A 23668-nucleotide genomic window follows, 5' to 3' on the forward strand; every position below is an offset into this window, starting at 1 on the left:
AATGTGATACATCATACATTAAACAAGAGGAAGGATAAAAACCATATGATTTTCTCAATAGATGCAAAAAACAGATTTGACAAAGGACAACATCCATTCATGATAAAAACTCCCAACAAAGTGGGTTTAGAGGGAACATACCTCAAAATAATAAAGGCGATATATGAAAAACCCACAGCTAACATCATACACAATGGTGACAAACTGAAAGCATTACCTCTAAGATCAGGAACAAGACAAGGATGTCTACTCTAGCCACTTTTATTCAACATAGTACTGGAAGTCTTAGCTGCATCACTCAGACAAAAAGAAATAAAAGGCATCCAAAGTGGTAAAAATGAAGCAAAACTGCCACTATTTGCAGATAAGTATACTATACATAGAAGACCCTAAAGACAACACCAAAAAAATGTTAGAATAAATGAATTCAGCAAATTTCAGAATACAAAATTGATATACAGAAATCTCTTGCATTTCTAAATATTAACAATGAAGTAGCAGAAAGAAAAATTAAGAAAACAACCCCACTGACATTTGCATAAGAATAAAATACCTAGGAATGAAATTAGCCAAAGAGGTGAAAAACCTATACTCTGAAAACTATAAGACACTGATGAAAGAAATTGAAGATGACAAAAATAAATGGAGGGATATTCCATGCTCATGGATTGGGTGAACAAATATTGCTAAAATGTCCAAACTACCCAAAGCAATCTACAGATTCAATGCAATCTCTATCAAAATACCAACAGCATTAAAAAAATTTTTTTTAACGTTTATTTATTTTTGAGAGAGAGAGACAGCGTGAGCAGGGGAGGGGCAAAGAAAGAGGAAGACATAGAATTTGAAGCAGGTTCCAGGCTTTGAGCTGTCAGTACACAGCCTGATGCGGGGTTCAAACTCACAAACCGCAAGATTATGACCTGAGCTGAAGCTGGACACTTAACTGACTAAGCCACCCAGGCGCCCCCCAACAGCATTTTTCAAAGAACTAGAACAAATAATCCAAAATTCACATGGAATCACAGAAGATCTTGACTAACAAAAGCAAACTTGACAAAGAAGAACAAAGCCGGGGGTATCACAATCCCAGATTTCAAGATACACTACAAAACTGTAGTAATCAAAACAGTATGGTACAGGCACAAAAGCAGACACATAGATCAATGACCAGAATAGAGAGCCCCGAAATAAACGCATGCTTATACAGTCAATTAATTTATGACAAAGGAGGCAAGAATATCCAATGGGAAAACGTCTCTTCAATAAATGATGTTGGGAAAACGGGACAGCTACATGCCAAAGAATGAAACTGGACCACTTTCTTACACTATACACAAAAATAAATAAAAAATGTACTAAGACCTCAATGTGGGACCTGAAACCATAAAATTCCTCAAAGAAAACATAGGCAGTAATCTCTTGGATATTAGCAAGATGATGCTAGCAACATTTATGGATATATCTCTGCAGACAAGGGAAACAAAAGCAAAAATAAACTATTAGGACTATATCAAAATAAAAAGCTTTTGCACAGCAAAGAAAACCATCAACAAGACAAAAAGGCAACCTACTGAGTAAGAGAGGATATTTGCAAATGATTTATCTGATGAGGGGTTAATATTCAAAATATATAAAGAACTTATACAACTCAATGCCAAACAAAACAAAATCCAATCCAATTAAAAAAATGGACAGAGGACCTAAATAGACATTTTTTAAAAAAAAGACATACAAATGACCATCAGACACATTAAAAGATGTTCAACACCACTAATCATCTGAGATAGGCAAGTCAAAACCACAATGAGATATCACCTTACACCTGTCAGAATGGCTACAATCAAAAAGAAAAAACAAGTGCTGCCGAAGACGTGAAGAAAAAGGAACGCTCACGCACTGTTAGTGAGAATGTAAACTGGTGCAGCCACTATGCAAAACAATATGAAGGTTCCTCAAAAAATGTAAAATTGTAAGTCAGAGAGAGACAAATACGGTTATGATTTTACTCTTATGTGGAATTTAAGAAATAAAATAGATGAATATAGGGGAAGGGAAGAAAAATAAAGTAAGACAAAAACAGAAAGGCAAACCATAAGAGACTCTTAAATATAGAGAACTGAGGGTTGCTAGAGGGGAAATGGGTGGAGGGATGGGCTAAATGGGTGATGGGCCTTAAGGAGGGCACTTGCTGGGATGAGCGCTGGGTGCTGTATGTAAGTGATGAAGCACTGGGTTCTACTCCTGAAACTAATATGACACTGTATGTTAACTAACTTGAATTTAAAATGAATGAATTAGGGGTGCCTGGGTGGCTCAGTCGGTTGAACAACCAACTTCAGCTCAGGTCATGACCTCATGGTTTTTGAGTTCGAGCCCCGCGTCAGGTTCTGTGCTGACAGCTTGGAGCCTGGAGCCTGCTTCGGATTCTGTGTCTCCTTCTCTCTCTGCCCCTCCCCCACTTGTGCTCTGTCTCTATCTCAGAAATAAATAAACATTAATTAATTAATTAATTAAAATGAATAAGAAATAGAACTACCATACAATCCAGTAATTCCAATATTCAATATTTACCCAAAGTAAATAAAAAACACTAATTTGAAAAGTTATATAAGCACCCCTAAGTTTACTGCAGCATTATTTACAATAGCCAAGATATAGAAGCAACTCAAATGTCCATTGATAGATGAATGGATAAAGATGTAAGATACACACACACACACACACACACACACACACACACACACACACAGGAATATTACACAGTCATAAAAAATGAATGAAATCCTGCCATTTGCAACATGGATGGACCTAGAGGGTATAATGCTAAGTGAAATAAGTCAGATAGAGAATGACAAATACCATATGATACTACTTATATGTGAAATCTAAAAAATAAAACAAATGAACAAACGAAAAAACAGATCCTTAAATACACAGAATAAACTGGTGATTGCCAGAGAGGAGGTGAGTAGAAGGATGGGCAAAATAGGTGAAATGGGTTAAGAGGTACAAAATTCCAGTTATAAAATAAATAAGTCATGGAGATGAAAAGTACAGCATAGGCAATACAGTCAATAATACTATAATAGCACGGTATGGGGCCAGATGGTGACTACACTTGTGGTGGTGAGTGCTGAGTAATATATAGAATTGTAAAATCACTATGCTATACACCTGAAACTAATATAACATTGTATGTCAGTTATACTTCAACAATAAAAAAATAAAAAGCAAATCAGTATCTTATGGGGAAGCAGAGTGCCAAAGGTGCTGGAGACTTGGTGTTACTCCTCCTCTGCTCTGTCCTGTGGTAACTAAGTGACCGGGGGCCAGTCACACAGATTTCAAGGGCCTTTCTATGCCCATCTGTCAAAGGAGGGTGTCCAGGCTCCCTTAAAGCTCTGAAATTCTGATTTAGAATGCTAAAAATCAGGACCTAAGACATTAATAGCCACAACTTTAGAGAGACTAGCATCCAGTTAATACTTTAAGAAAATAAAGTGAGATAGTAACTTTTAACATGAACCACAGGAAGAGTATCTCTATAATTAAGGCAATAAAAAAACTTTTTTTACAAAAATGCTACAGCTACAATAATTTGCTAATGGATACACAATATAAAAAGAAGTTGTGACATCAAAAATGCAAATGGGGAGAGTAAAAGGGTGGAGTCTTTATATGCAAGTTGTTAAGTTGTTATCAGCATAAAACAGACTGTTATAGCTGTGAGACGTTTTATATAAGCCTCACAGTCATTGCAAAGTGAAAACTTATAGTAAATTCACAAAGATAAATAGAAGACAATCCAAGCATACCAATGGAGAAAAATCATCAATTCACAAAAGAAGGCAGTAAGTGAGGAAAAAGGAACTAGGAAACAGCCAGAAAAAAAATAAGATGGCATTAGTAAGTCCTTACCTATCAATAATTACTTTTAATGTAAATGAATTAAATCCTCCAATCAAAAGGTATAAAGTGGCTAAAAAACAAACCCAACTATATGTTATCTACAAGAGACTCACTTCAGCTTTATGGTCACACACAAGGCTCAAAGTGAAGGGATGAGAAAGGGTAATTCATGCAAATGAAAAACCCAGAGAGCAGGGTGGCTATACTTAAATTAGACAAAACAGACTTTAAGCCAAAAACCGTAACAAGAGGCAAAGAAGGTCATTATTTAATGTTTAGGGGTTAATTCATCAAGAAAATATAACAATCGTAAATACATATGTATCCAACATCAGAGCACCTAAATATATTAAGCAAATAACAGATCTGAAGGGAGAAATCGATGCATATATCATCCAGACAGAAAATCAGTAAGGAAATGTTGAACTTGAGCTATACTTTAGACCAAATGGACCTAACAGACATATAAAGAACATTCTATCCAGCAGCAGCAGCAGCAGCAGCAGCAGCAGCAGCAGCAGCAGCAGCATACATATTCTTTTCAAGTGCCACTCTCCAGGATAGATCATGATAGGTCACAAAACAAGCCCTAGAAAACTTAAAAAGATTGAAATCATACGAAGTATTGTTTCTGATCACAATGTTATGAAACTAGAAATCAATTAACAGGAAGAAAGCTGGAAAATTCATAAATATGTGGAAATTAACACTCTTGAATAACCAATAGGTCAAAGAAGAAATCAAAAGTTATCTTGGGGCGCCTGGGTGGCGCAGTCGGTTAAGCGTCCGACTTCAGCCAGGTCACGATCTCGCGGTCTGTGAGTTCGAGCCCCGCGTCAGGCTCTGGGCTGATGGCTCAGAGCCTGGAGCCTGTTTCCGATTCTGTGTCTCCCTCTCTCTCTGCCCCTCCCCCGTTCATGCTCTGTCTCTCTCTGTCCCAAAAATAAATAAAAAACGTTGAAAAAAAAATTAAAAAAAAAAAAAAAAGTTATCTTGAAACAAATGAAAATGGAAATACAACATACCAAAAGAAATGACCAACAGATACATAAAAAGATGCCCAACATCAGCAATCACCAAGGAAATGTAAATCAAAACCACAATAGGAGATCCCCTCACACCTGTCAAAATGACTATTATCAAAAAGGTAAGAGATAAGTGTTGGCAAAAATGTGGAGAAAAGGGAATCCTTGTGCACTGTTGGTAGGACTGTAAATTGGCCACCATGGAAAAAACAGTATGGAGGTTCCTCAATATTAAAAGAACCATCATCTGATCCAGCAATCCCACTTCTGGGTATCCAAATGAAAAAAAAAAAAAATCAGGATTTCTAAGGGGTATCTGCATGTTCACCACAGCGTTATTTACAATAGGCAAGATATGGGAACATTAGGGTCTGTCTACAAATGAATGGATAAAGATGCAGTATATACATACAGTGGAGTCTTACTCAGCCATAAGAAAGAAGGAAACCCTACCCTTTGTGACAGAGATGGACCCTGTGGGCACTACACCAGGGGAAATAAGTCAGACAGAGAAAGGTAAATATTATATGATATCACCTGTGTGTGGAATGTAAAAGCCAAATTCATAGAAACAGAGAATAGAATGGCAGTTGCCAGGGACCTGGGGGAAATGGAGAGATGTTGATCAAGGGTGCAAACTTCCAATTGTAAGATGAGTAAGTTCTAGGGATCTAATGTACACACGATGACTACAATTAACACTACTGTATTACATACCTGAAAGTTGCCAAAAGAGTAAATCTTAAATGTTCTCACCACAGAAAAGAACTAATAATTATGTGAGGTGATAAAAGCATTAATTAACGATACCATGATAATCATATTTCAGTATGTCAATGTATCAAATCAACATGTTGTATACCTTAAAACTACACAGTGGTATATGTCAATTATATCTCAATAAAGCTGAAAAAAACCAGAACTACCATATGATCCAGCTTCTGGGTATATATCCAAAGGAGTTAAAATCAGTACCTTGAAGACACATCTGTACTCTCATGCTCATGGTAGCATTATTCACAGTAGCCAAGACATGGAAGGAACCTAAATGTCTACCAATGGACAAATGGATAAAGAAAATGTATATATGTACAATGGAATATTACTGAGCCTTAAAAAAGAAAGAAATTCAGCCATTTGCAACAACATAGATAAACCTGCAGGACATTATGGTAAGGGAAATAAGCCAGACACAGAAGGGCAAATGCTAACTGACACCATTCATATGAGCAATCTATAATAGTCAGACTCCGAAAAGGAGTGCAGAATGGTGGTGGTCAGGGACTGGGGGAAATGCAGAGACACTATTCAAAGGGTACAAAGTTTCAGTCATACAGGATGAGTAAAGCCTAGAGATCTATACAGCATAGTGCCTACAATTAATTATACTGTAGTGTATAATTAAAAATTTGCTAAGAGGGTAGATCTTACGTTAAACATTCTTATCACATACACAAAATAATAAGAGAGAAAGAGAGAGAGAGAGGAGGGAACTTGTAAAGGTGATGGATAGTTTTATGGCATAAATTGTAGTGATGGGTCCATGGATATATAATTATCTCCAAACTGTATGTATCATGTTGCATACATTAAATATTCACAGCTTTTGGTGTGTCAATCATACCTCAGTAGTTTAAATAATTGTCTTAAGACCTAAAAGTAAAAACTAAAACAATAAAGCCTTTAAGAGAAAACATAAGAGACTAGATTCATTATTTAGATGTAGGCAGTTTCCTTATATAGGAAAAAAATAACCAAAAAAAATGATAAATTAGACGTTATGGAAATTAAAAACTTATGTTCAGGAAAAGATACAGTTAAGAAAATGAATAAGCAAAACAAAGACTGCAAGAAAACATTTATAAAACAGATATCTGACAAAGGACTAGTAGTAACCAAGATAATATAAAAAGCATCTGCCTAGGGGCGCCTGGGTGGCTCAGTCGGTTGAGTGTCCAACTTTGGCTCAGGTCATAATCTCGCAGTTTGTGAGTTCGAGGCCTGCAGTGGGCTCTGCGCTGATGGCGCAGAGCCTGCTTCGGATCATCTGTCTCCCTCTCTCTCTGCCCCTCCCCCACTTCTTCTCTCCCTCTCACTCAAAAATAAACATTAAAAAAAATCTACCTACAACTCCACAAAAACAGTTTTTAAAATGGGCAAATACAGTACAACCTTGGGTTGCAAGTAACTTGTTCTACGAGTGTTCCTCAAAACGAGCAAACATTTCTAATAAATTTTAACTTGATAAATGAGCGATGTCTTGCAATACAACTAGTATGTGACGCCCAATGTCACATGATCAGAACTGAGCCAATGGTTCTTCTCTCTCTCTCTGGCTAGCTTGGTGTGGATTGTAGATGATCATCTCCCATCTTGGATGCTCAGATGTTCTGTCTTAGGCCACAGTGTTTGGCAGAAATCAGTGATTTTTCAGAACACTGGAAGGAGCCCACAACTGGCACTAGTGTATTTTTTGTCGCTTCAAAGCACCCATGGCCAGTCCTTTGCTTTTCCAGACAAGAGTAAGCTTAGGAATGCTCTGCTTCATTCTAGGTCAGGCTGCCTGCAGATACAGACCCTTTCCTCTGCTGCCTTCCTGTCAATTACATTAACTACAGTCTATGACAAGAGTTTATTAATACTGTACTGTAGTCAACATCTGTTAGTAATAGTAAAAGTCGTCCTACTCAATAACCCTCCTCTCTCTGGTCTCCCTCACACCAGCCATGAAGGTTTTCAAAGGTAAGTGAAGGTTAACTTCTTTATTTTTCTTTATATTTTGTGTTTTATTTATTATTTTGTATTATATTACAGTATTGCAATAATTTTTATATGAATATTTTTGTGTTGTGGAATAAATCATCTGAGTTTTCATTATTTCTTATGGGGAAATGTGCTCTGATATATAAGTGCTTTGGATCACAAGCATGTTTCCAGAACAAATTATGCTCACAAACCAAGGTTTTTACTGTATTTTGAAAAGACACTTTATAAAATAAAATACATGAAAGGTAAATAATTGCAATAAAAAAGTGCTCGGCAAAATTATGCATCAAGGAGACACAAAATAAAAACTACATAACCACAGGATCAAATAAAATTAAAAGAACAACACTGGGGCACCTGGGTGGCTCAGTTTGTTGAGAGTCCAACTCTGGATTTGAGCTCAGGTCATGATCCCAGGGTTGTGGGATCAAGCCCCGCATTGGGCTCAGCACTGAGTATTGAGCCTACTTAAGATTCTCTCCCTCTCTCCCTCTGCCCCCTCCCCCACTCGTGCTCGCTCGCTCTCTAAAAAGAAAAAGACCGCCACCAAATGTCAGCAAGGATGTGGAACAACGGGAACTCTCATGCTCTACATGGGACGAGTACAAAATGCTTCAACCACTTTGGGAAAAGCTCTATTAGTTTCTAATAAAACTAATCACATACACGTACCACATTACCTACTAATCCAAATCTTGGGGATTTCCTCGAGAGAAATGAGAATATATTTCCACACAAACACTCCAGAGTGTCATTTTCTTCAAAATAGCCAAAAACTGGAAACAGCTCAGGTGTCCATTAATAGGATAACTCATTAATAACTGATAACCAAATTGTGACACCATCACTGAATGGAATACTATCCATCAGTAAAAAGGAACGGACAAGCAATATAAATCAATCTCAAAAATGTAATACTAAGTGAAATAAGCTTTACACAAAAGTACACATTGGAGGACACCATTTATATAAAGTTACAGAATAAGCAACACTATGGCATAACAAAGTAAGAACTGTGTGAGTGGCAGGAATTGACTGGGAAGGAGCATGAGGCAGCCCCCTGGGGTAATGATAATGTTCTAAATCTCAATAGGGGTTTGGGTTCCGTAAGTATATGCATTTGTAAAAAACTGAGCAAATACACATTTAAGATTCCTGCATTCATTTCATGGAAAACTTACATCATCAGAAAAACCTGTAAAAATACTGAATTCTAGTTAATGATATGCATGTTGCAAGCTAGGGGATGCAAACAGATGTCTGCAATGTACTTAGAAATAACGTTAAAAACAGGGCCATCTGGGTGGCTCAGTCAGTTACGTGTCCGGCTCTTGATCGGCTCAGGTCATGATCTCATGGTTTGTGAGACTGAGCCCCACGTGGGGCTATGCAGAACCTCTCTCTCTCCCTCCTTCTCTGCCCCTCCCCTGCTCGTGCTCGCTCTCTCTCAAAATAAATAAACACTTAAAAAATGTTAGACATAAGATAGACTGAGGGAAAGAGGCGTAGATACATGATAAAACAAGTATACTAAAATGTTAAAAAGAGGTGGCTATGAAAGTATTTACCACAGGATTCTTCCAACTTTCCTGTAAGCTTGAAAATGTTCATAATAAAATACTGGGGCAAAGGGAAGAATAATACAACAGAAATCAAAGAAGGAAGAAATAGCAGAGAATGCTAAGGAAGAAACACCAGGAAGGGAAGGAATAGAAAGAACATGAGAAAAGTATTAAACCCCAAAACCAGTGAGAAAAGCAATGCCAGAGAAGGCAATAGTCCATTGTGTAGAATTCTTCTGAAAATTCAAGTAGTACTGAAACAGCCCATTGGATTTGGTCATAGGAGGGGTGTGAATGGAGGAGAGTGAAGCCACACTGAAGCGGAGAGAGAGAAAGCTGTTGGTGAGGAAGTAGAGTAAGAAGAAACCTAGCTGGGAAGGAGACCAGGGAGCTGGGGCTGCAGCTGGAGAAGGATGCGAGAAGACCAAGGACAATACTAGTGCGTGTGGATGTGGATGGCAACGACGCAGTAGAGAATCAGGGCACGTAGGAGGTAGAACCGTGTCCCCCAAAACGATATGCTTCAGTCCTAACCCCCAGCACCTGTAAATGTGACCTTATAGGACCTTTGTGGATGTGATTTAATTAAAATGAGGTTATGCTAAATTAGAGAAGGCCCTAATTCAAGGACTGGTGTCCCTATAAGAAGAGAACACAGTAAGAGGAGGAATTTGGACACAGATCCAGAGACAACGTCATGTGGCAGTAGAAACAGATATTGGAGTGATACATCTAGAAGCCAAGGAATGCCCAGGATTGCCAGCAACTACCAGAAGCTAGGAAGCAAGAAGGATTCTCCCCTAGAGCCTGCAGATAGAGCATGGCCCTGCTGACACCTGGACTTCAGACTTCGAGCCTCCAGAGTTGTGAGAAGTGATTTCTGTGACTTTAAGCCACCGAGTTTGTAGTACTTCGTTAGGACGGTGCTGGGAAACTAACACAGGAGAGATGAAGGGAAAAGAGCAAGTGGTGATAAGGACAGGGATCATGTCCTTGAGAAGGTGCCATGGAACCACTTCCAAAGTGCTCAGGGGAGGGGTTGGGCCTTTGATAGTTATCAGGGCCACCCTCTTCGGCCTAAAGAAGTATAGAATCATTCAGGGAGGATCTAAATGATCAAGGGTTTATCCAGAAGCTTTGGACAAAGAAGAATGCTTCAGACAGCCTTTGTAATAGATTTTCTGTCCGTTTAACGAACACACGATATGCAGCCTGCACATTCAAGTGACTAGTCTTCCTCTAAACATACGAGAATCAACCCATGAAACTTAAGTGCAGCGATTCTCTGCCTTCCAAAAGAAGTTTGAGAACAAAGATGAAAGTCTTACCAACAGGAACAGAAGTCAGTGCGCGGCCAAGGGGCAAAACAAAACCACCACACAGAAAGCTTGGTGATCCACATTCGGGAAGCCCCTTACCTTGAGCTGCTGCTGGAGTTCACTGTTCAACCGGGCCAGCACCGCGTTTGCCTCTTTATTTTTGCGGATAGCAGTTTGAATAGCCTTCTTCTGTTTGGAAGACTGTCTATAAAAAAGTACAAACAGTTCGGTGAACTAGAACCCAGAGGTCCAGACCCTTGTGGGTCCAAACACTCGGATTCATGGGAAGTGCTAAACGAACAAGGGACCAATGTCACAGGGCTCCAAAAATAAAATCATACATTCACAGACAGGCAGCAGGCAGGTGCACACCAAATGAAACAAATTTGTCGGGATCAATTATTTACACCTGAAGTAATTCCCATTTTATAACTTGAAGAAAAGCTGTGAATTGGACCTTTTCAAACCTCGCATTCCATTTATTCCCAGACAATTTAATAAGTATTTCTTCCTGACAAACCACATTAACTAGAATGCCCTTTTTGTGTAAGCATTAATGGCATTTAAAAGACCTGCAGGTGGCCCCTGTGGACAAGTCTGAAGGAGATGAATAGAAGAACATTCTCTTTAGCAAAAATCCTACATTAACTTAGCCAGCCTGTATAACTCTCCTTCATTTCTTCATTGTTAGGCATAAACGCTTGAGTGTATGTGAGCATGCTCACATGTGTGCATTCACCAGCACACATCTGTGGCACTGAGAAAAACAGAAATGTTTTAATACCAGTATCCCCAAATTAAGTCAATAGTAAATTCACAGAGCAGGTATAACTAGGGTGACCACATGTTCCACTCTGCCCACTACAGTCTCTGCTTACACTGCTTGTCTGGCCCTAATTATTCTTAGAACCCTCTTTCTCTTTCAAAGCTGTCTACAGTTGGGATGATAAATCAATGTGACTGCATAACCTATAGCCCTATATCCCACAGCAAAAAATACTGAATTCTCAGAGGAAAAAAAAAAAACCCAGACATATTTGTAATCAGTGAGAGGTGGATTCTAGGTGAGAGCAACTCAGCCAGAGTTGCTGGCTGTGGAGACAGTGACCACTGTGGAGATCTGATTAATATTCGCTAAGAATGTACACTATGGTACCCACTCTGCTACAATCTGCAGAAGGCATACTCCCTTCCCCAACAAGTTTAAAGATGAATTTTTTTCCATCCATAAATAGGCATGGAAGAGGCTTTAAAATCTACGTTTAGAAAGATAAGGATTGACCTTCCGGTTTCAGGACAACATAGAGTAGAAACACTTCTCTCTACCCACCAAGTACAGTTAAAATCCTGGACATGATATATAAAACAAACATAAGATTACTTGAAAAAGGGGCACCTGGGTGGCTCAGTCAGTTAAGCGTCTGACTCTTGATTTTGGCTCAGGTCATGATCTCACAGTTGTCAGATTGAACCCCACGTTGGGCTCTGCACTGACCACACAGAGCCTACTTGGGATTCTCTCTCTCTCCCTCTCCCTCTGCCCCTCCTTCTCTCTCCCTCTCTTTCTACTCCACCCTCTCCCCTCCCCCACCCCTCCCCCTCTCCCTCAAAATAAATAAACTTAAAAAAAAAAAAAAGATTACTCCAAAAAGTGAAGGCGGCAAACCAGCTAGGGAACTTGGTACCCAGGGAAATACATAGCAGTGAATTTCCTGAGTTTTCTTTTTTGCTTCATATATTCCAGACTAGATAGTGGAGAAGTCAGAAATCCATAAATGCCAATAAGGGCAGACATAAAAAAGCACCTTCCACCAAGCCCAAATGCTGCTCTCTCTAGTGAAATGACTTGGAAGGGGGCAGCCTAGCAAGACATAAATTAGGCAAAGTATCTCTCCTGGAGATAGATGCAAAATCTTTTAATAAAATATTAACAAATTGAATTTATCAATATATTTAAATACTATACATCATGACCAAGAGAGTTTTATTCCAGAGATGCAAGACTGATTTAATATTCAAAAGTCAATCAGTATAATCCACCATCCCGACAGTTGAAAGAAAAAACTCACATGATTGTATCAACCGATATAGAAAAAGCACCGGTTAAAACTCAATACCCATTTCAGGATAAAAACTCTCAGAAAACTGTGAATAGAGGCCAAACTGCTCAACTTGATGAAGAATTTCTACCAAAAAAGCCACAGCTAACATCATACATAATAAAAAACTGAATGCTTTCCCCCTAAGATGAAGAACAAAGCAAGGATTTCTACTCTCATTATTATTTTCAACACAGTGCTAGAAGTCCTAGCTAGCACAATAATTCAAGAAAAAGAAATAAAAGGCACACATATTGGAAAGAATGAAACTGTCACTATCTGCCGATGACATGATGACCTATATAGAAAATTCCACGGAATCTATAAAAAAAAATTCTCAGAACTATTATTTCAGCAAGAATAGAAGTGTGTTTGGAGGACAGAAGATTAACATACAAAAATCAATAGAGTTTTGATACAGTAACAATGAATACTTGGGGAAAAATACAGTATCACTTACAAAGATTCAAACAGAAATTCTTAGATATATCAAAACAGATACAAGATTTACATACTGACTTTATTCCACTGGATATTCTTTCCTGCTTTGTCAAAGTCTAGTTGGCCATATGTTTGTGGGTCCATTTCTGGGTTCTCTATTCTGTTCCATTGATCTGAGTATCTGTTTTTGTGCCATTACCATACTGTCTTGATGACTACAGCTTTGGAATACAGCTTGAAGTCCGGGATTGTGATGTCTCCTCCTTTGGTTTTCTTTTTCAAGATTGCTTTGGCTATTCTGGGTCTTTTCTGGTTCCATACAGATTTTAGGATTGTTTGTTCTAGCTCTGTGAAGAATGCTGGTGTTATTTTGATAAGTATTGCATTGAATATGTAGATTGCTTTGGGTAGTATTAACATTTTAATAATATTTGTTCTTCCTATCCAGGAGCATGGATCTTGCCATTCGCAACTATGTGGATGGAACTAGAGGGTATTATTGCTAAGCAAAATTGGTCAGAGAAAGACAAATATCATAGGACTTCACTCATATGAGGACTTCAAGATACAAAACAGATGAACATAAGGGAAGGGAAGCAAAAATCATATAAAAACAGGGAGGGGGACAAAACCTAAGAGACTCTTATGTCCAACCAAACATGGAGAACAAACAGAGGGTTATTGGAGGGGTTGTGGGAGGGGGGATGGGCTAAAATGGGTAAGGGGCATTAAGAAATATACTCCTGAAATCATTATGGGTCTATTTGCTAACTTGGATATAAATTAAATAAATAAAATGGTAAAAAAAAAAAAGATTTACATGCTGAAAACTATGCAACACTAATGAAAAATTAGAATCAAAATAAATACAGAAATATTTATCATGTTCATGGATTGGATGACTCAACATAGTAAAGATATCAACTTCTCCCCGGGTTGATACAAAGGTTACCACAATTCCTACTGAAATCTCAGCAAGATTTTTGTAGATCAATACAAAATTACTCTAAAACTTACATGGAAGGTCAGAGGAATCAGAATAGCTAAAACAATTCTAAAAAATCCTAATAAAGTGGGAGAAATAGACATTTTATTATAGAGCTATAGTAATCAAGTAAATAAGTAATGAAGACAGGAATCAGTACCGTGTGGTATTGACAAGAGGAAAGACACACAGATCAGCCAAACAGAACAGAGAACCCAGAAACAGATTCACTTTGGTACAACTTAGTTTTGACAGATGTGCAAATGTAAGTCAATGGAGCAAGTCTTTTCAACCAACAGTGCTGAAGCAGTTCAACATCCACAAGCCAAAAAAAAAAAAAAGGAAAAGAACCCTGACCTAATGGATCCAGCAAGTTAAATATAAAGTGTAAAATTGCAAAACTTTTAGAAGAAAACACACGAGAAAATCTTTAGGACCTAGGGCTTGGTGAAGAGTTTTAGATGCGACAAAAAAAGCACGACCCATACAAGAAAAAAAAAATCAATAAGCTGGACTTCTTCGAAATTTTAAGAGCTTTCACACTACAAAAGACTGTTAAAGAGGATGAAGTGACAAGCTACAGACTGAGAGAAAATATATTCAAAACACGTATCTGACCATATATATGTATTTAAAACACATAAGGAACTCTCAAATCTCAACAACAAAAAACAATTCAATTAGAAAAGGGGCAAAGGACTTCAAGAGACGTTACCAAAGAGGATATATGATGGCAAATACACACATGAAAAGACGCTCAACATCACTAGCCATTAGGGAAATGCAAATTAAGACCACAATAGGATAGAACTACACACCTATTTGAACAGCTAAAGTGAAAAAAAATAGTGACAATACCAAATGCTGGTGAGGATGTGGACACACTGCACCTGCCATACATTGCCGGTGGAAATGTAAAATGGTAGAGCCATTTTGGAAAACAGCGTGGCAGGTTCTTTAAAAACTAAACATATACTCAACACACAACCCAGCAGTCACATTCTTGGACATTTATACCAGAGAAATCAAAAGTTATGTACACATGAGAACCTGTACACAAGATGCTCATAGTAGCTTTATTTACAATTCTGAACAACTAGACACAACCAAAACGTCTCTCGCCAGGCAAATGGCTCAACAGACTGTAGTACATCCATACCACAGAATACAGCTTAGCAGTGTGGACTGAGATACATAACTTGGATGTCAAGGGACTGTGCCAAGTGAAAAAAAGCCAAACTCACAAGGTCACATGCTGTGCGATTCTATTTATATAATATTCTCAAAATGACAAAACTATAGATAGGGGAAACAGATCAGTCGTTGCCAGGGGTAAGGAATGGTGAGGAGGACGGGGTAGGTCTGACTTCTGTACCTTGATTACAGTGGTGGTTACAAGACTCTACACATGGGATTAAATGACACAGAACTACACATACATTGCCCCAATGCCAGTTTCCTGGTTTTGATATTATACTACAGTTGGGTAAAATGTTATCCATTAGGAGAAACTAGGCGAAAGAACACAGGACTGGGGCACCTGGATGGCTCAGTCGGTTAAGCATCTGAGCTTGGCTCAGGTCATGATCTCGTGGTTTGAGAGTTTGAGCCCCGCATCGGGCTTGCTGCTGTCAGCACAGAGCCTACTTCGGATCCTGTGTCCCCCTCTCTCTGCCCCTCACCTACTTGCACGTGCGTTCGCTCTGTCTTGCTCTCTCTCTCAAAAATAAAACATTAAAAAAGAAGAAAATAGATTAAAAAAGAAAGATACACAGGACTGCTCTGTACAGTTTTTGTAATTTCTTGTGAATCTGTAATTATTTCAAAATAAAAAGTTTAAAAAAAGATGTTGATCAGAACTTGATGTCCCTCCTTAAACTACCACATTATGTGTGCTCAGTTCCTAACAGTTTCCTCCTTCTTTGGGAACTGTCTCCATCTCCTCCCACCTCCTCCACTGGGATGGGCCCCTGGCAGGCAGTCATATTTGTCTTAAGAAAACCTTCACCTCTATTTTGACCCTTGAGTGGATGCTGGCCCATGCTGAGCTGACCAAATTTTCCCTCCAAAGGATCTGGGTTATAGCTAATAGTTCAGTTCAGCCTGGGCCCAGCACAGAGAGAAAGTAATCTCTGGAGTTGTAGGTGCTTGAGGAGTCTTCACAGATAAAAATGTCAAAAACACCCTAAGAAAATTGAAAGGAATGAGAAGGCACCCCAAAGGGTTTGCAATCTTCTCTTCCAACCCACTCCTAATCCTGCCGCGGATTTCTATGAGTCACCCCTATATCCTTATAATAAAGAGAATGGTTTTGCTACCTCAAGTTGCTTTTTATCATTTGCTACAAAGGAGGCCTAAATAACACCAAGATAGGATCAAGCCCAGAATACCTATGAAGAGGTCAGCAAAGCATTTAACTTGCCCCATCCTCTTAAGAGTTGCTTCTGCAGTTTGTCTCTTCAGGTTCTTGTAATATTTTCACTCACTGTTCCAGGCCAGGCTCTAACTGGCCTGGTTTCCACGGAGGAAAATGAAGGAGTAACAGTTAAGCAGACATTTACTTTGTCTGGTTCTACTGTGTGTCATGCTATCTATCAATTAAGAACTGCAGCACTGTGAGGCACTGTCCACTCAAGGTTTTGCGGCTGACTATCCTCCAAAACCTATTCCTGTGCCCTCTTGTTTGCAGTAGCCAGCCTATCATCTGCAGTTGAATGAGGTACACGCCATCCAACCAAAAAACTCTATTTCCCTGTCTCTACTGCAGGTAGGTAAGGCTATATGTCTAACTCTGGGCCAAAGGGATCAGAGAGAAGTGATGTGTGCCACTTCTGAGTCATGTCCTTAAAAGTAATCTCTTTTCTCTCCATTTTTCCTTTCTCCTCTCTGGGGCCCAGAATATGAACATGCTAGTGAGCCATCTGCAACCACAGGGATAAAGGGAACCCCCATGGGGATCTAGAACAAGAACACAGGAAGGCACCTGGGTTCCTGGGCAGAGCTACTCTATGCTTTGACTACTCACCATCTCAGATTTTTACACAGGAAAGAAGGCAATTTCTACGTTAGCTGAGTGGCTGTTACCTGGGTTTCAATCAAACAGCTGAATCAATATTTGAAAGAATATAAACTAGGGTCTCGTGATGAGAAAAATCTTCTTGGCCTCCAACCTGAGCCCTGATTTCTCCCAAGGAATTATGAGTACAGCTTCTAAGAAATGAAGTTGTATTGCCTTTTCTCTACTTGGAAATGGTAGATTTCATTAGGGATGACACTCATCAGCCCCACAGACATTCCAGTGCTGCCAAATATGAAGCAGGAAGAAAAACAGAATCCCAACCACATTGAGAGTGTCATGCAGGCAAGCAGACACTGCCACACTGGCTTCTGGGTATGCCCTGGGGTGGTCCAGGACGCTGTGGCCACTGGCACAGTTTCAGTCATAGTACTGTTACACAACATCCTCTCTCTCCAAACTGTTCAAACAATTCTATTTTCCCAAAGTTCATCTTTACTAGATAGGCGAGATGTGAGGCAAAACCAAGTAAACCAAAGTATTTCTTTAAAAAACCCATTTTTGTCCTTAGGAGCAGCTCATTAATGATGACACAATACAAGAGGTGTTTATTAGTTATAACCTGGACTCAGCAGCTTGCGTGGAGACAATATTTTATTTTTCTTTTGCCCTAAATGGAGTAGACGATGATATCTGAAGAAGAATTTGTTTCTTACAATAGGTCAGTGCTGATGTTGATTTCCCAAAGAGCTGATGACCACTTTCCAACTAGTCTTTTTTTTTTTTTTTTTTAGCCTTTCTTAACCAGGGTTCTGTTAGGTAATTAAGAAAATGATTTGTGACTCTCTTCTCATTTTTCCCCAAACAATACATAGTAAAGACCACTCCAGATGCATGAGAGAGATTAATTTCCTACAGACAAGAGATGTCTAAGCGCATGAGAATTTAATTCTTTCCCCAAAAAACCATGGGTGAATAAGAACTATACATCATGTTTCTGGCTGTCTCTCTCTCCAGGGCTTAAAAAATTATGAATGCTGGGGTGCTTGGGTGGCTCAGTCGGTTAAGTGTCTGACTCTTGGTTTCGGCTCAGGTCATGATCTCGTGGTTCATGAGTTCATTGGCTGTGTGCATTGTGAGTGCGTTGGGCTCTGCGTGGACAGTGAGGAACCTGCTTGGGACTCTCTCTGCTCCTCCTCTGCTCGTTCTCTCTCAAAATAAATAAATTAAAACAACTTTTTTCATAAAAATAAAATAAATTATGAATGCTAAGTTGCTTCTTATCACTCCAAAATAAACTGGTCTAGGAACTAAAACAAGCTGTATGAAATTCATCCCTGCCATTTACAGCACTATTTGTGTTGCTGGTGGCCAGGAGACTCTCTCAGCCTGACACCACATGTGTCATCTAACTAGTGAGAGAGTATCACAATGAGGGACAGTCCCTAAACAGGTAGATAAAAGAAAAAAGGATCTCCTTTCAACAAACGGTACGGGAACAACAGGATATCCACATGCAAAAGAATGAAGCTGGGGCCCTTCCTCACACTATACACAAACATGAACTCAAAATTAACCATGGATTTCGATGTAAGAGCTAAAACTACAAAATCTGTAGAAGCAAACACAGGAAAAAATCTTTATGAACTTGGGTTAGGCAATGGCTCCTAGCTATGACACTAAAAGCACAAGTAACAAAAGGAAGAAAAATAGATAAACTGGACATCATCAATATTACAAACTTTTGCACTGCAAAGGACACCTTGAAGAAAGTGAAAAGACAACCTACAGAATGGGAAAGAATACTTGCAAGTCATACATCTGACAAGGGACTTGTATCCAGAATAGGCCAAGAACCCATTACTCAGAATAAAAAAAAAATCTGAGGGGCGCCTGGGTGGCTCAGTCGGTTAAGCGGCCGACTTCGGCTCAGGTCATGATCTCGCGGTCCGTGAGTTCGAGCCCCGCGTCGGGCTCTGTGCTGACAGCTCAGAGCCTGGAGCCTGTTTCGGATTCTGTGTCTCCCTCTCTCTGACCCTCCCCCATTCATGCTCTGTCTCTCTCTGTCTCAAAAATAAACAAATGTTAAAAAAAAAAAAAAAAAATCTGAGCAAAAAAGGGCAAAGGATCTGAGTAGACATTTCACTGAAGAAGATACACAAATGGCCAATAAATATATGAAAAGATGTTCAACCTCATTAGGCAAGAGGGAAATGCAAATCAAAAGCACAATAAGATACCCCTTCACACCCACTACGATGGTTGTAAAAATTAAAAAAAAAAAAACAAAAACAGATAACAACAAGTGTTGGAAGAAACTGGAGAAACTGGAACTCTCGTTTGTTACCCGCCAAACTGTAAAATGCTGCAGTCACAGTGGAAAACAGTTTGGCAGGTCCTCAAAATACTAAATAGAGAGCTGCCATATGACCCAGAAATTCCACTCCTAAGTACATACTGCAGACAAATGAAAACGTAAGACCACACAAAAACTTGTACACAAAGAGTGTACCAGTGACGTTCTTTCTAGCTTCAAAGTGGCAACAACCCACATGTCCATCAAGTGAGAAATGGATAAATACAATGGGGTCTATCCATGTAACGGAACATTACTGAGCAATAAAAAAAGAAGTACCCATTTGTGCCACAACACAGATAAACCTTGGACACGCAATGGTAACTGGGAAAAAAGCCAGCCACAAAAGACCACATGTTGCATGATTCCATTTACATGACATGGCCAGAACAGGCAAATTTATAAAAAAAAAAAAAAAAAAAGAAAGTAGATTAGTGGTTGCCTGGGACGCAGGATGGGGAATGGAAAGTGACTGCTAACGGGAATGGAATTTCTTTTGGGGGCAATGAAAATGTTCTAAAATTAGATTGCGGCAACAGCTGCACAACTCTGTGGATATACTGAACACCACCGAACTGTACATGGAAAAGGGTGAATTGTATGCTATGTGAATTATACCTCAATAAAGCTGTTTAAAAAAACAGACGAAGGAAAAAAAATGAAAAAGATCTCTGCGTGAGAGCCCCACCAGCCACCGTCTGTGCGCTCTGGAAGATGCCGCGGCCACCCCTGACCGGCGGGAATGTGAAACAGAGACTAAAGCGGAAAGCTGGGGGAGCACTCGGAAGCGAGTTTAGCCATCTCTGTCCCTGACGGGGATCCGTCCCCTAGGCCTGAGGGTGACAGGAAGATGGTCGAGGCTGTCAGCGGCCAGTAAGGACAAAACACACTTCCTTTATGCACTGACACCGTTAGGAAATGATCCATTTGGAAAAACAGATACAGACACCATCCTGTGAAGAATAGTGCCACACAAATTCAGAACGGGGTTTGGGCTCCAAAGGCAAGTTGCACCCCCAGAGTCTGTTGCTTCTCCTTCCACAACAGCGGAAATGGGAGAAGCCCACAGCAGCCCCTGGGCTCTGCGAGGCCTCAAGAGCAGTGTCAGGGCACATCTTGAGCACTGACATTAGTGACCAGTCCAGCTCACTTGCAAAGTCATGCACAGCAGCAGGTTTCTGCCCTCAACACCTCACTCGATTTCACTAGTGGGAAACTGAGGCAAGTGACAGCCTTCCTTAAAGCCAAAGCCTTCTGGAGAAAAATGGTTTGTCCAAGAGCACTGTTCTCTCGGCTCCCGGCCATGTCCACAGGTGTGCCCCCCTCCCTCCAATGTCTGTTACAGCCAGTCACATGGGCATTTTGGATGCTCCACATGCAACCATTCTGTGCCGAGATGAGTGAAAACAGGCAATTTTCATGGGGACTGAGAAGAAATCACAAGCCACATCTACTGAAAGCTGGGTCTAAGGGTCATGAAGCTAACCATTCGCCCTGGGGCAACAGAAGACAGGTCAAGAGGGAAGACTGGCATCTCTATCACTGTCTTCCTCCTCGGAAAATGTGGGCCCCCATAAGAAGAGGGGTGGGAAGGAGACAAAGAGGAGGGAAGGAAGGAATCAAACCAAAATGCTACAGCTTTGTACTCGCTCGCCCCTTGGGGTGGTGGTCTCTTTCTAGGGGACTGGCAGGTTGTAACAGTACCACAGAGATGACTAAGACGAAATACAACCGTAAAATCACACTCTTCTATGGCCATGAATATAAATGTAAACATATTTACATTTACACGTGCGTGAAGATTTAAAAGGTAGTCTCCGACCTCACTGATCTGATGGACTTACTTTTGGACTGCCGCGTGGGGTTTCACAGTCGCTGCCGATGCTGGCCCGCCAACAGCGGTAGAAGTGTCTTGGTTTTCTGTAGCTGGGTTTTCAGGTCGGAATTTCCTTCGGATGGGCTTTGATGGAGGCTGAGAATACGGTATGTCCTGCGGATTAAATACAAAACAATAAAACCCAAAAGTTAAAAACCGAAATGCTCCCCCATTATGCCAAAGCCCCATGTTCCTCTAGGTCAGGCGTGTGCTCTGTTCCAACTCCACACCCGAGGATAAAAGGCAAATTCGTGGCTTGGCAAGAACTGGAGGGACACAGGCATCAGGTTCCACCCTCCCTCTCCTCCTCTTCTGAACGCTGTGTGCATCTCACACCACGAGGCCTTTTCTAACTGAAGACAAAGCTCACTCTTGCCTCACTTTGGGGCTTTGGGAATATGTTAGACGTTTTGAAGTTTGTGATGGTCTCAGTCATCTGCTCCTCATTCTTCCATTCCCAATTCCTACATGAAGTCAAGCTCAAGGTCCACAATGTCGTCTTCTAAATTTTTTAATGTTTATTCATTTTTTTGAGAGACAGAGACAGAGCACAAGTGGGGGAGGGGCAGAGAGCTAGAGGGAGACACAGAATCCGAAGCAGGATCGAGGCTCTCAGCACAGAGCCCAATGCGGGGCTCGAACCAGCGAACCGTGAGATCATGACCTGAGCTGAAGTCGATGCTTAACCGACTCAGCCACCCAGGTGCCCCAGCAAGAGCCACAATGTCTTCTGGGAGGAGACAGCCAGCCTGCTTCCTGGGAGGCCCCTCCTCACCCATGCTCCTGAGCCCAAGGCCAGTGTTCTGACCAGAGAAGGGTCTGAGAAAAATGGGACCAGTAAGAAGAGGATGAGGTGAACAGAGAACACAACGAGTGAGTGATGCCTACTGAGCAAAATGACCTGGGACTCAGAGACACGGAGGAGGGGGGTGAGGCTAAAGTGAAGACACCAGGACTCAAGAGGGCACCATGGCACACAAAGAGCAGACTGCCCTCCCCCAGAGGCACTCCCAGAGGCTCAGCAGCACGCAGGGTTCTGCTAAAGGCACCTGGCCCTCCCCACCAAACCGCCTGAACTTGCCAAAAGCAAGGCCGCCATATTTAACTGGGGTGTTGAAGAGGGAAGTGCAAACTGTCAGTGGCATCAAGGTCAGGCCCAAGAATCATCAGCACCCTAATCTTCACAAAGAACCCACATCCTAGGAAACCCGAATCATTAACATTCACCTCAGGACACAAAAACCATGAAAGAGATTTGCAAACAAAGACAAGAAGGGGCGGGGGGGGGGGGGGGGGGGGCGGGGCGGCTCATAATGCCATGACAGTAGCACCTTCCCCTTGGCCTTACTTACCTTCTTTGCTGGACTGCTCTCTGCAGCTTGGGAGGGGGCTCTGTTCAGCTGGGGGTGTAGTTCAGCCTCAGGCGCTTGCTCAGACTGTAGCAAAATATCACACAGAAGATAAAAATGCAGAAACATAACCACCTAAATATATAATGAAGAAAACTTAGAAAAAGTCGCTAAGTGGAAGTTGATTTAGACCAACTTACAGCCAAGCATGGTCAGGTCTTCAGATCCTTGAGAAAAAGTTCCCTACACCCTGTCATTCCCTCCCATGCTCCCTTCCAGCATTATTCAATCTTAAGAAAAGAAGTCACGGTTATGTCTGTAACTGGACATACATATTGCAAAACACTAATGCCTTATAAGTGCAAACAAAAAAAATTAGGATTATCAGAAAAAAAAGGCACTGGGAAAGGAGTCAAAATTTTAACCCAAGCACTAACAAAAACAATAACCATAATAATAATAAAAAAACACTTTAAAAATATTTTTTAAATGTATTAAATTCCTAAGAAAACCAGATAGGACTCTTTACCTTTAAAAAGGTAGGGATGGGAGAGCATGATGAAAGGAGTCAACAGAAGGGTTGAGGCCACGGAGTGGTATGGAATCAATGAATAAATGCACCAAGATTGGCAAGTAATGCTCCCAAAGCCCGTCAAGGCACAGCAGGTGCCAGAGAGCCAAGCAGCAGAGCACAGGAAGACGAGGCACCACTGCTGTGCCCCCATCTCCAGGAGGCTTGCTACATTCAGCTGCTATTAGCCGGCAATGCAAAGTGTTAACGTGCTGAGAAAAACCCTCCATGTAAACGAACTAACGGGACTTCGTGATAGTGACAACAGTCCTCTACCCACAAATTAAAATGCATTACAGGAACACACACTGCAGCACAACCATCAGCCTTAGTGTGTCCAGTCTGTCCCTAACCCGGCCTTCTGCAACCTCTTGCATGGCTTCTTCCTTCC

The 23668-nt window shown here is 40.6% G+C and overlaps 1 protein-coding gene across 4 annotated transcripts in view; it reads right to left on the reverse strand.

The window, feature by feature from the left end:
- The window catches only part of REPS2 (RALBP1 associated Eps domain containing 2), a 216758-nt gene that overhangs the window by 14710 nt on the left and 178380 nt on the right, over window positions 1-23668 (reverse strand). For all 4 annotated transcript variants that reach the window (XM_081792503.1, XM_081792500.1, XM_081792502.1 and 1 more), the window contains 3 exons: window positions 22710-22793; window positions 21326-21471; window positions 10684-10789 (listed from right to left, as the gene is read on the reverse strand). In XM_081792503.1, coding sequence (XP_081648629.1) covers window positions 10684-10789; window positions 21326-21471; window positions 22710-22793 — 336 coding nt within the window. The remainder of the gene's footprint in view (window positions 1-10683; window positions 10790-21325; window positions 21472-22709; window positions 22794-23668) is intronic.

The sequence above is a fragment of the Panthera onca genome, chromosome X, assembly GCF_046562875.1.
Source record: "Panthera onca isolate mPanOnc1 chromosome X, mPanOnc1 haplotype 2, whole genome shotgun sequence".
Taxonomy (NCBI): domain Eukaryota; kingdom Metazoa; phylum Chordata; class Mammalia; order Carnivora; family Felidae; genus Panthera; species Panthera onca.